Source organism: Tachysurus fulvidraco, chromosome 8 (assembly GCF_022655615.1).
Source record: "Tachysurus fulvidraco isolate hzauxx_2018 chromosome 8, HZAU_PFXX_2.0, whole genome shotgun sequence".
Lineage (NCBI taxonomy): Eukaryota > Metazoa > Chordata > Actinopteri > Siluriformes > Bagridae > Tachysurus > Tachysurus fulvidraco.
In genome coordinates, this window is record NC_062525.1 from 10790020 (window position 1) to 10804729 (window position 14710).

Sequence of the window (14710 nt, forward strand, 5' to 3'; positions counted from 1 at the left end):
GGGCATCACCGGCAGTTGACCCGTAGACATTGGTGTCATACTGTATGCCGCTCCAGTGGCGCATGTCGGACCTCTGGAGGTGCATGTTTCATACGGCTTGACTGCATCTAACCCAATCATCCATGGCTGGTACAATAGACAGGTCCCCTGACTAGGGTGGTTGTTATCCAAGCACATTGAAATGACATGAAATCCATGAAGGAGTGAGTGAGGAATTTCTGTGGAATTTGGCCTATGGGAGGAACTTGCTCTAGAGCTGCAATTCTTGGCTGCAATAAGACTGTTGGGCGCTGGATGTGAGAGTTATGTTGATGTCCAGTTTTTCACAGAGTGCTTTCCAAACAGGAGTGGTTAATTTGGTACCTCTGTCTGACACAATGTCCTCTGGAAGACCATAGTTGTGGAAAATGTAGTGAAGTAGACCTTTGGTATTGTCCATCGCTGTTGGCAGCCTATAGAGAGGCACCAATCTGAAGGCCTTTGAGAACCAGTCAAAGATAACCAGGACTACCATATATCCATGGAAATTTTCTGAGGTCCATGACAAAGTTTATGGTGATAAATGTTGTCACCACTGCTCATGTGCTTCCTTGAAGGACAATAGCTCTGGGTTTCCAACCATGGCCTTGGCATGGGTTAGGTTTCTGAAGAATAAAGCACAAGGAAACAGTTTGCTTGGGTTGCTGTGAATGTTGCAAGTGGCTGCAAGTGGTGGTTCCGGACACCATAGTCCATTGTAATGACTTGTTCATGGCTTCTGATTCTGGCCGTCTATCCATACTGATTCATCTTGATCTTAGGGCCGCTTTTGACACTATAAATCACTCAATTTTAATCACCTGCTTAGAGACTATCATTGGAGTTTCTGATTCTGCATTAAAGTGGTTTAAGTCCTACCTCTCTGATCATAAGCAGTTTGTTGTGATGGGTGACTGCAAGTCTGAGGTCGGTGTAGTGCAATCTGGTGTTCCTCAGGGATCAGTTTTGGACCCATTATTTTTTAGTATTTACATTTTTCTATTTGGCAAGCTTTTAAGATCACTTGGTCTTAACTATTACATTTATGCCGATGACACTCAGATCTATATACATTCAAAACCAAATATCAATATGCCTGTGTCTTTACTTTCTCAATGTTTTACTGAGATTAAGAAATGGATGTCTGAAAATTTTCTTTGTCTGAACAGTTACAAGACTGAAGTGATGCTTATTGGTTCACCTCATCAGTTGCATAAAGCAGAGTCCATAACGTTAAGTGTGGATTGCTTAGCTTTACAATTCCAAACTAAACTAAAAAAATTGGGGGTGGTATTTGATGCCAATTTAACATTTGTCTCAGAAACATTAACAACCATGTTGATTTTCTCTGTGGCTGAAAAGTTAATCAACACTTTTGTTTTTTCACATATCGATTACTGTAATGCTTTGATGGCTGGAGTTCCTAAGCTACCCTAAGTAAATTACTGTTGGTACAAAATTCAGCTGCTAGAATTCTGAATAGGACCAGTGCAAGGGAGAACATCACACCTCTCCTGGAAAAATTGCACTGGCTTCCTGTTAGTTTTTGTATTAATTTTAAAATTCTCATTCTCACTTATAAGGCCTTGAATAATTTGGCCCTTCAATATTTGTGTGAGCTGTTAACCCCCTACATTTCTACACATGCTCTACGCTCTACTGAAGCTGGTCATCTAACTGTCCAAACAACACGGCTAAAAACTATGGGTGATCAGGCTTTTTCTTCTTTGGCTCACAATTTATTTATTTTTTTTGTCTGTCTTAAAGTTGTGGACTTGTTATATACATTTATATATTTTTTTCTTTTGTTTTTCACAGTTTCACTCCTTTGTTACTTTTGTACTTAGTGTTGGGTCGGTATTCACCTCTTGACACTGTAAAATAAACAGCACTTTTACATCTTTGCGAGTATTACCATCATTTTTTTAGTTATTTTTTTGGGGGGGAAACCCAGTTACGCCTGATTGGGGTATTTCACTAATTAGCTGAGCCGAGTCTTTGCCTATACCAGGGGTCGGCAACCCGCGGCTCCGGAGACGCAAGTGGCTCTTTCATCCCTCTGCTGCAGCTCCCTGATTTGGAAAATAAAAATTTAATACAAATTTATTTTATTTTAGTTAGTTAGTTTAAAAAAAAGTAATTCTAAATGCTAAGATTATGATGCTCTTGTAACATTAAAATAAACCGTGTTTAATTATTTTGTCGCTCAAAATATGCGTCATAACTGGCGACTTGTGAAATCCGTCACAGAAGCAGACGCGTTTTTGGTTTGCTGCAGCCGGCAAGTTAAAATTTTGATGTCATACAGGGCTGTCACACATTTGGGTCTTTTGTCACGCTCTCCCACCACACATCGTATTTCTCATGCAGAAAAACTTTTTGACTATTTATCATATATTTAATAAGCTGCAGCGCCCAAAACGTATCAGTCCGCACCGCTGTCTGGAACCGCGCAGGAATCAAGCTCGTCTCCCCTGAAGTTATTAGTCGAGCCTGACACTTATCAGCCACTCAAAAAAGAGCCTACACAATAGCCAATCAGAAAATAGCACTATCCGGGAAAGATTTAACCCAACCAATGAAAAAAATGGGGGGGGGGGGGGCACACACCTTCAACCCAGCGTCTTTTTACTTAGGTAGGTAGTTCAAACTGTTCAAAATATTTTTGTTTGCCTGCAGAAATAAAATTTCGTTTACAGTTCATTCGGTAGCAGTTCATTGATTTCATAAATGCAACACACTACAGTTTTCTCTACACTTTCCATAAAGGTAAACAATATATATATGCAGTGTATATAGTATATATAGTGTATATAGGAGCCACAAAACCCATTTGACATCTAAAATGAAGATAACACCGCGCATATATATATATTTTATTTTTGTCAAATGGGTTTTGTGGCTCCCTGTGTTTTTTTTTTCTGTGGGAAACGGGTCCAAATGGCTCTTTGAGTGTTTAAGGATGCCGACCCCTGGCCTATACTATAACTCTGTATAGCAGCATTGCAATCTGGACATCTAATGGACATCACTGCAAATTGGTGAGTGAAGAAAGAAGTGCTTTTATTTTTAGTTGTAATATTGAAACATGACCTGTATGCCATACGTTTCCAGTTAAGCGATGCCAGAGTTGTTATGGAAATAAAAACAAACAAATTAGCATTAACATCAGTAAGCTTGAAGCAAACATTACAATTTAACCATGTTTAATGTGTTTTAGGGTATAGATTTTCTGGTGTCATTATTTCCTAAAGCATACTTTTTTTTTTAATGACACTAAAACAGTGAAAAGTAATCATTGGGATTTTGCTTCAAAATCTAAGAAAGGCTTTCCAGCAATTGTCTCAGGTGTTTGATATAGCAGACACAAGCACATGCTGCCCACACGCAGTACTGCACAAAAGGTGCCATTGATGCCCTGGGGACCTCCATAGGAAGCTGAGCATGCTTCCACTTAATGCATCCTTGTGCTTGTTTTTAATCCATTTGTTCATTCACTCTAGAGGGAACGTAAGAAGAAAGAAAGCAAAAGAAAAAATAGACAGCCCAAAAAGCATTTGAGCTATTGTAATAGCGCACTCAACAAAAACAAATCCAGGCCGTATTAAAAATGCAGCATCCTTTTTTTGGTTTCCAAAAGAGGAAAACACCAGGGAGAAGCAGATGGGTCTCCACAGTGTGAGCATTCTTGTAAAAAAACAACCAAATGAACCAGGAGCTACACCAAAAGAAAAGACTAATAGACATGCTTTGGCATGTAGATGACAAAAACAAGTTTTCACTTAACCCTACTGTTATATTTTTTGTATAATACATGTACATGCAGGAACTAGAGATGCATTATTGCAAGATATGTGTTCTGTCTGACGAATAGACACCACAATAGACATTGACCACAAATGTATGAATTTCTGAACAGCAACACTTATCAGAAAATAAATTCACTTATGTTATTCATCACAGCTCGTGGACATGGGCATCCATAAGGGTCAAAGCATGTACACAACATATAAACAATTCATATTGCTGTAAGGTGAGGGCGCAGAGAAAGTTCCAGTCCCAAATGTGAGATTCCAGTGAGCTTCAATACTTTTATTACATAAAACATTGGTTATCTAATTACATAGAACATGAAAAAATACATGACACTGTGACTAACATGGAAATCTTGGCATAAATGAACATTACTAACATAATCCTGGCGAAATTAACATGGAGCGCACATGACATACAATCAACACACAACAATGAACAATGACTCACCCCACTCTCGAGACCTGGACAGACATATAGAACAAACCTTATCAAACATTGACAAGACACAGGTTGCAACACATGAAACCAGGAGACCTGTCAGCCGGCCATCTAGTGGTCTGGCAGGCAACCAATATTTCACCCTTCCATCCTTCCATCCATCCATCCATCTTGGAAAACACTTGTATCAACTGTAAGAAGAAACTATTTCTCTCAGACTGCTAAAGGTAGCAAAAGATGGTAGTGTGAGGCAGGACAGACACAGAATTCCTACAATACACTCCTAACTGCAACAGTCTCAGATCTATTGAAATTGTTTAAAAGCATCATGGTTAAATGAAAGTAACCATATATGCCATAGTAATCATGGTTAAAATAATATAAAAACAACAAAACAAACATATTTTAAAAGGGCCAATTGCTTTGTGTGCTATGTCATTCTATCATATTTTCTAGGCTACCATCAAATGAATATTACACAGAAATGAAAGTTTTAAGGTACAGATGAAGTAATCTATAAAGTAATCATTGTTTACTTTAAAAAACGGTACAGTTGAACAGGCTATTCTCTACGGATATTATTATACAATCTAATGAGCTTTATTACTCAGTAAACAACCTCGTGCACTATAATTGTAAATACAAAGTGCATAAAATGTGAATTCCAAATCTCCATGAAAGCTTTTGAAAGAGCATTTATTTGTTAGATGGTGAGTAGTACAGACTTATCTATACAAAAACACCAGCATAATCCCTGAACGAAAGGGCTGGATACTCTTAAATGTAGCAGATTTATACAGTAGGTTTTTGATTGAAGTAAATGATCCATATTGACAGCCTGGGGATTGCAGTTCTTATAGGATTAAAGTAATTGAACTGTTTCACTGGATTGTTCATCATAAAGTATATGATAATCTCATATTTGTGTCAGCACACAGAACCAAAAGATGACTTATTTAGCAATAAGCACATATGTTCATGATTCTTTGATTCAGGCCTTACATAGACAATTATTCAATTTGCACAGCTGGTGTTGATGCAGTGGGTGAAGATCTGTGAATGTCTTTGCTGGCTTCTACGGCGGGTGCAATGAGAGATCTCATTATCATATCAAAGACGTTTTTGAGTGTGAAGTCCTGAATTCAAAGTGTCTCGCTTTGGTAAAGTTTGAGCAGTCTCTCTCTTCCTAACCTCCCCTGTATCTTTAAATACATAAATAGATAAATATGGTGAAAAGCCTATTATGAATCAACTATTTAGTGTCATGTCATTCACTACATAGAAAACACAATATGAAAATAGGGGTTGGTCAAGTAAACACACTGTATTGGTAGAAGGGAGTGTTCTTTCAAACAAAGGTGTTTTAATGACTTGTATTCAAATGTACTGTATGTACAGTGTGTGAGGTACTGGAAGTGTGGGCAAAAAGAACATTTATTTGACCTGTATTCACTGCATTGATAAGACTCCAATTAACTAATTATACTGTATATGTTGACAAGTAAATATTATAGAACTAGCAAATACATGGTGTAGTTTATATTAACTACACAGATTCATAAAAAAACTTTGCATGTGCTATATACTCCAACTGCCTACTAAACACGCTGTGTGTAAAGATCAAATTGTTGTTTAAAAGCATAAAATATTAACTGCAATGCTGTCAAAAACCCTTGCACCAAAGAGACAATGAAAAGTTTAAAAAGCAAGATCCTGTATTAATGAAGTGTTTATGTCTGTGAATGACTTTAGAATTGGTTTAAATGAAATGATGTACAGAATAAAGATAACAAGTTACAACTTTCTTTGTTAAATTATAATTATGGTAATAACTTCTTATGATGATATGCTTGATAAAATTACACACACATGCCAAGCCATCCGCTAATTGTCTATCGAAGTAAATATGTAATTAGTTGTACTCTCCTTTTCCCCACCTTTTTAGAGTTGACCTTCCCTTAAATGCATATGTATGAGGTTGGCTAAGTGGGTTTTTTTTATGTTGCATGGTGCATAAAGTCTAATTAAAGGTTCGCATACCATTTTTGTCCTTAAAGTTATTTTGTACAAGACACAGCCTTAGAGAACCAGCACAAACATCTTACTGCATCTGTCGCTCCATGCTCAGATGCGCAAATGCTCAAATTACCTATAAAATTTCATCCATCAGCTCAATATCATGGCATCTTCTTTCTGCCTCTTGCTGTCTCAAACTCTCTCTCTCTCTCTCTCTCTCTCTCTCTCTCTCTCTCCATATCTACATATCTCTCTGCAGAATAATTAACTAGGGATATGGCTGTGATTTGGGCAGTTGCACATGCTAAAAGGGCAATGATGCACTTGACACTCTTGCTTGGCTTGCCCTCACAACCCTCAATAATTCGACAGATTCTTCTGACATTTAATCAGCTTGCACATCTACTGCTGAAGAGTGGTCAGAAGCAGAATGGAGGATCTTTCTCCCTTCCTCCCTTCCCACCATCATCACCACAGCATATTGATTTCCCAATTTCTCCTTAAGGCAACCCATCAGCAGTCCAGAAAAATGTCGTGGCTTATTGGAATCTCATTCACCTGATAAATGAGGGAATATTCATTCTGGACTGCCATATGACTTTAGTCAAAACATACCGATTGAGCAGTTTTCAGCACACTGCCAAGGAGCATGATACATAATGTGATATTGCCTTGCTTTCCATATTTGAAAAGTGGACAAGCCAGTGTACAGTATATTACATTGAAACAGTTCCAGCTGTAGTTCTTACTTTGAAAAGGTAATTATCAGCACATTCCCAGTTTTAAATTTCCATGATAATGCACATACTCCGTGTTAGGGAGTAAAGTTGTTCATAAACTTTAAATGGAGACTTTGAAACTCATTCTAAACTTTACATTTCAATGACATTGCATACACACAACTGCTATTTTTGCAACAATCAAATTTGGAGAATGATCTTCCCAACACCTTTTGTTGACTTGGTGAGTGTGTGTGTGTGTGTGTGTGTGTGTGTATGTGTGTGTGTGAATACTGTGTGTGTGTGTGTGTGTGTGTGTGTGTGTGTGTGTGTGTGTGTGTGTGTGTGTGTATAGGTTTCTTTGACCTTTGTGATAAATGCTGTGGGATTTCTCAAACAAGTGTGTACCCTACCAAAGAATGTTCAGAGAAACAGTAATTGATGTCAGGAAACTCTCAGGATATTCTCAGGGTGATCTCGAGCATCACAAGTTCGCTTATATCTCCTTGTAGCCAAAGATATGACCCACTCTATTGGCTTTCAAAGAGTCTTTATCTTTTTAGTTTCTTAAACAATATTATATTCTATTAACTAAATTCACATTGGTTTATACAATTGACTTATGGATGATATTATCTGGTTAACACTGATGTACATAGACTCATTGTAGTGCAAGATTTATTAATACAACAAGTAGATAGACAGACAGACAGACAGACAGACAGACAGACAGACAGACAGACAGACAGATAGATAGATAGAGATAGATGCTTGCCAAAGCCACGCATACAGTTTTAGTGCAGCTGAATTTTTTTTTTCAATTTACAACTGCTGTAGCTCATCATGCAAACTAGATGCCCTCTGTGTGAAGTGAAGTGGCGCTGATGTGAAGTGGTTAAAATGTTCACCCATAAAGCTGTCAGAAAGACTGAGACTGGAAGTAAAGTAAGACTGGGCAATGCAAGTTCAGTGCAAAGATAATATGTTCATAAATGAAATAAATGAAGCTCTCGTTAAATAGCGACTTATGACAGAACAAGTAAGCAGTGTGAAAGATATTTAACTGGTTTACATATGATTTTATTAAATGGTTTTAATGATACTGAAGGTGTTTTCAGAAAGTTATGGCATATAAAACTGACAATTAAAAGTTTAGACTTTTTACATTTTCCGTACTATTTTAATAATCAGAAACATACTGTACTGTAAGCCATGTTTGATGTATGAAATTGGGAATTTGATTACATCAGAATACTGCGGGTGAAAGTACTCTGACAGGGTTGCCAGATTTGACTGACAAATTGACAAGCAGTAATAAAATAAATATTATTTTAAATCATTTTATGAAGGTTCTTAAAGTATATTGTCATATTTTTAATCTGAGTTAAAAATTGGCTATGAGAATCAATACAGTATGCTATTAGTTTAAATATATCTAATTTCTGGCACACACCTGGCAACACTGCCTATAACGCACCAATAAACACACAAATTTACATGATGTCTATGAACACTAGCTTGATACAGTAACTAGTACTTAGATATTCACTTACGGTTCATTGAATACACTCAGAAGGAAAAAAGAATTGCCTGCATTAATATGAGTCATATGCTAGATTATTTATTTATTTGTTTTTGTTTTTCCACAGCCTTTAGACTATGAGACAAAGAAGGCCTATACCTTCACAGTTGAAGCATCAAATGCACACTTGGACCCACGGTTTCACAGTTTTGGTCCATTTAAAGACACAGCAACTGTCAAGATTAATGTTCTGGATGTGGATGAGCCTCCTGTTTTCAGTAAACCATACTACACAATGGATGTTTATGAGGACACACCAGCAGGCACCATTATTGGAGCAGTGACTGCTCAGGATTTGGATGCAGGAAATAGCTTGGTCAGGTATGTACAGTATCTGAAAACACACATAGGATTGTGAAATACTTAACGTGTTGGGACTCCATTAGCTAACAGCACAGTCTACCACTGACCAGCTGATCTGAGATCTTGTGATTTGATAGGCTATAGCAATCGATGTAAATCATTTCCATGCTCATTAAATCATTCAGTAAACCCTTGTGTCGTTCGACAGTAGAGACCACACCCATCTGAATGGAAATGGTTCGTGGCAGGATAAAGTTAATAAGTCAGAAGAACTTTGTAATGATTTTCGTGACGGTTTCCTCTAATAAGACAAATAGATCCTGACTGTGTCGGGAAAATCACTCACATAGTTTTTTCAGAGTAATCCATCTGTATTTCTTTGTAAGAGACTAGACTGCCCTCTCTCCTCATTCCTTTATTTCTCACTCCAGGTTAATAGAATTTTTTTCCTCCTGATAGTCGTGACCACAGTATAAGTGCTATGTGATGGCTCCAATGCTCTGATGGCCAAACAAATAACTCCTTCTGCAGGAGTTGCTTCAATATATACATTTACTTTTTGTCCATGTTGAATTATTTAAAAACTGCTAGCATTGTTCTCTGGTGCTGCACTCACTCACCACTAAACAATGCCATTGAATGCACCCTTGTGTATGGAACAGCTTTTAAAAGTCATGCCTTAGAACTCTATATGGAAAGTACATAATGCCTGAAAGAAGAAAATAGCAAAAGCATCCTTTGCTAACTTCAACACTTTTCAACCTTTTTTCTATTTCAGCTAGGAGTTTTGAACATATTCATAGGAAAGCTTTTCTCATTTTAATGCAGATTATTTTCTCTCCGAAAGTCTCCATCTCATGAGGATCATGTGCATCCAGTGCAGATTTTAAATTTTAGCTCCTTGTGACCTACATGTAGTATATATCTTCTAATGCAAGGATGAACACCATACAAACATGCACCAGTTTTTGAGAAAACCTTAGAAACAACCCATAACTTATTGTTCCCCCTTAATTGGACAAGTAATCAGCAAGCGAAATCTTGTACTTCTATGCTAATGATTTCCAATTACCATATTGGTTTGGACAGATTCAGCAGCACAGCTATGCAAAATAGATGTCTATGTTATGTACATGAATGATTGCATACTGTCTTCTGGTAATATAGAAGTTTTTAGTATTTTCACAATAATATTGCTGAAGAAATTTCAAACAATTTTAGTTTATATTTACTCCATAAATGAAAAAGATCTTGAAGAAGCCACACTGACTGTTGTCTAGCTATATGGGTAGCTATAGCTCACAATGATTTATAAATTCCTGTTAAAGGTGCATCTGATGAAACTGGCTTCCCTCATTATCCTTTGACATGCTTTCTTGGATTTAAAAAATCTGAACTTTTATATTTATTTTTGGTCAGAATCATGAAAAAAATCTAATTTGGCATGTGCACTGAAGATCTACTACCTACTATCATTACTGTAATAACACATTGTAATAATTTAAGGGAGACTGGATCTAGATGTTTTTTTCAGAAGAATTTTAAATGCTCAACACAGACAAAGCCGAGTGATACAAACAATGAAACATCCCAGTTTGGAATGGAATTGAAATTTCAACTTGGTGAACCAGAAGCATTGTACAATTTACTATGTAACATACTCTAATATAGCATCTCCCAGCCATAGCCATTCGATGCTTCATTCATGGATGAAGCATCTTTTTTTAATGATCAAGCTGGAAATTATGGCCGAATGTTATGCATTTAGGTTTGTCAGTAATGTGAATCCTATAGAATCTGTACAGTTATTAGTAATTGAAGTTTTTTTTACTTTATCCCTGTAGGTATTCTATTGACTGGAAAAGTGACCTGGATAGCTTCTTTGACATTGACCCTGTAATAGGAACAATCTCCACTAACGAGCTTCTGGACAGGGAGACCAGAGTCCGACATAACATTACTGTTGTGGCAACTAAAGTTAGTAAGTATGCTTACTTTTCCCCAAATGGTCTCAAAGTAATAAACAATGAGCTGAAATATTATGTCTCCTTTGAATGGGTTTCATTGTTAAAGTGTCTGTCTTGTTGCTTTGACCTTATCAGTTTAACAACATGCTCATTTCCTTTCTACGACCTTCAGCTGTTAGCTGATTAAAGCGTTTTTATTCTCCAATTTAATTAGTTATGCAAGGTAATATCTCTTAAATGGTCTTCCTAGACAGCGATCAAGTGGTAATTACCAAACCATTTTTAACACCTTGTTACATCTTTTAAAACCACAGTGCTAAATGTAGCCTTAATGATTTAAGGCTAGCAAAATTAAATGCATACTGTATAGAAATGGATTTAGATTGTATTTAGAAAACCAGAAAATTCTCGTGACCCCATTAAAGTTAATGTCTTACTGTACGTCATGCTGCCGATATGCTAATTACAGTTAGCTAATGCTAATTTGTAGAGCTGTTGGGAGATGAACAAGTCTGTAAAACTCTGGTTCTCTGTTGCAGTGAGACTTGTTCATTCAGTGTTGGAAGCTCACATCGATAATATCAGTCGTTAGTAGGAACTGATAGTAAAGAGAGAATTTTACAGAATTAATGTAATCCCAGGGCTCACATTAAATAGCACCACCGACTGAGCCATAGTCCCAAATTTAAAAATGTATGTTGATTTAATTTTATTAAGATTAGTAAGATGAATAATGCTAATAAAATCAACTATATTATTATTATTATTATTATTATTATTATTATTATTATTAGTAGTAGTAGTAGTAGTAGTATTAATAATAATAATAATAATAATAATAAAAACATTTGCCAAGTTACTAGTTTTGCAAATATCATATATCACAACTTTAAATGTGCTTTATAATCCTGCAAGCAAATACCCAGATGCTCTCTCTCTCTCTCTCTGTATCTCTGTATCTCTCTCTCTCTCTCTCTCTCTCTCTCTCTCTCTCTCTCTCTCTCTCTCTCTCTTTCTCTGTCTCGCTCTTTATCTCCCTCTCTCCTCCTGAGCCAGGTGCAGTCACACATGTTGTAGAATAGAGAATATGAAATCAGAAATAATACTGCTGACGATACTGTCTGAGATGATGAGTCAGCACTGTGTCCTAAAATAGTGCACTTGTTGCTGGTAATGCGAAGCATGCTCTTGAGACCTTGTTTCCGTTAATGCAGCAAACATGTGGGCATTTGGCTGCGTGACATTAATTAGAGGCTAGTCAGCTTGTGAACCTTTAAAACAGGCCACGATCTCTAATATCATATTAGCAGCAACTATGAAAATCTAGAAAATCTCCCATCTATTCCTACTCCAATCTAATTCCATATGCAGCATACTGAGTTTAGAACCTTAACTGGACCTCGGGCCCAGTGATAAAGTGCAAAGAGCTAGGCATAGATGAGTCACTTAAGAGCACGGCACCATCTAGTGGATAAAGAAATTAAACTAAAAAGTAAATTCACTCAAAATAAATAGCAAAGTGCTTATGTCTATATGACATTTAAATTGATACATTGGTAAATTATTATTATTATTATTATTATTATTATTTTCACCCACCAATGGGAATGTTAATATCATTTATTTTGTTATGTTTGTTTGAGAGAACAGCTATACAAGAGTTAAAAACAACTGATGAATTAATTGTAAATGACAGATAAATCACAGTTACAGTACATAGTCACACAATCCTCAGGGCATGGTGCAAAGCCTGAACTCTTATTATGTTTTATTATGTTATTTAACTTCATTCAGCATTTTTTTTTTTCAGTAGAATGTTTCCCAGTTGTTTCTTGATTATGCTCACCTGTTCTTTGTGTTGTTGCAAAGTCTCATTTATTGTATGTGTGCATTTCTAAGCCTTGTCTTCTAGTCTTCTATAAACCCTTACTATGGGCTATGACATGTGATTTTTGGATTATGAAAACGATGTTATTTTCACACTTGCAGCATAGATATAAAATCATATACTTAACAAATAAAAGTGAAATATTTCTGCACAAATATCCGTGGAATTAAATATAGTTTTTCACTAAAAAGAAATTTCCTGATATTTTTCTTTCTGACTTAAAGAAAAAACAACCTATAGCCATCAGAGAATGGTCATAAATCTACTGTAAATGACAAACTGGTGACAAACTGCACCAATAACCTTTTATGTTGACAGCCTTTGTCTGGATCTCTGGCAGGATCCTGGCAGTGTGCTGACATTCAGCTTCACACCAGACACCACAGGCCATAGCTCCATTTAGTCAGAAGACAGAGAAGACATTTTGTCTGACAGGCTTATCGTTTCACACAGCTGGGCCTTGAACAATTTAGTGTAGTTAAATTCATTGTGAAATTTCAATCAAATAAGCAGGACAGGAAACATTGAAAGGTTTCTCATTATAACTTACTTTAGGTTGAATGGCAGGGCTCCAAACTTCAGCAGATCTGACACAGAGACGCGACGTCTTCACAACCCCTAACACACACCCATAAACACACACACTCACACACACACACACACACACACACACACACATATATAAATGTGCTCACTAACACACACACACACACACACACACACACACACACACACACACACACACACACACTTCTACACATCACTGTATTGCCAGGAAGATTGCTTTTCTCCATCAAGGTCAGCCAAAGGTCTTGGCTGTATATGGGACCCCAGAGGGGATGAGTATAGATCTCTTTTTCTCTAAGCCATCCCTTTAGCCACCACAAACTCATATCACGGATCAAATCTATAAAAGTTCATTCCACACTGATGTCCCCACTGCATCGCGCACACAGAATTCAAACAACATCATGGCTGTAAGTAATCAAGTTTAACACTGTAGGTCTTCTGGGTTCACTTTGACCTGGCTTTCCGTGTGCTAGCCATGTCGTCACCTGGGTGACATTATCTCCTGTTGTCAACCTCTGAAAGCTCCTATTTTTTTATTTTGTTATTAATCATAAAGTTGTAGTAACAGCAATGGATTTTCCAGAAACTACTACTAAGGGTTGTAATAGTAATAATGAGTGTGATGTAAATCTTCTTGCAGTTTAAGAAGTAATAGGTGACAGAAGAATATTTGAAATATAATCACTAATCAGTCTGAAAAGTTATTTAGGTTTATATTGATAGCACAGCATTTCATCTTTTAAGAAAACACTGAAAAGCTCTGTCTCCTTAACGGTTAGGAGTCGGGGTGGGGGGTGGGGGTGGGGGGGGGGGTTGGATGCTGGAGATATTTTGACCAGACATTTGTTCAATGAAATACGTAACTTATATTGAATTTATTTCAGCCTCTCCAAACTATATTCAGCACAGTTTGTGCTACAATAATGTGTGAGCAAGATTTATTTACATGTTTTGAGAAAATGTCATTTAAACTTTCATTTTCATTCATTTAAATCTAAGTTTTTGTCAATAAATAAATAAATAAGGGCATTAAGTGATAGATGAACAATGTAGTGTAGCAATGCATTACTGTGATTTGTAATAAATGTTAATGACTGCATGCTACAAAGCATTAGTTCAGCATGAGTAAATATTTAATTTATCATTTAGAAAGTATTGCTTGTACAGTAATAGGCATTAGCAACAAAGTCATTATAAATGCTTTATTCCTGATCATATCGTGTTCGTACTTCATTGTAAATATACCATTTTGCACTTCTGGGTGCACTTCTGGTTCTGGCAGATGCTAACGGCATTTCAAATGTACTTTACACAATGACAATCTAATCTAATCTAATCTAATCTGTACCTATAGTGTATTGAATTCTTGTATATACATAATTTATCATTGATC

At 36.5% G+C, this 14710-nt stretch overlaps 1 protein-coding gene across 1 annotated transcript in view; it reads left to right on the plus strand.

Annotated features, from left to right (window-relative positions):
• Window positions 1-14710, plus strand: part of LOC113662507 (cadherin-12) — a 105566-nt gene that overhangs the window by 77655 nt on the left and 13201 nt on the right. The window contains exons 7-8 of the mRNA XM_027177396.2: window positions 8657-8910; window positions 10737-10873. Coding sequence (XP_027033197.2) covers window positions 8657-8910; window positions 10737-10873 — 391 coding nt within the window. The remainder of the gene's footprint in view (window positions 1-8656; window positions 8911-10736; window positions 10874-14710) is intronic.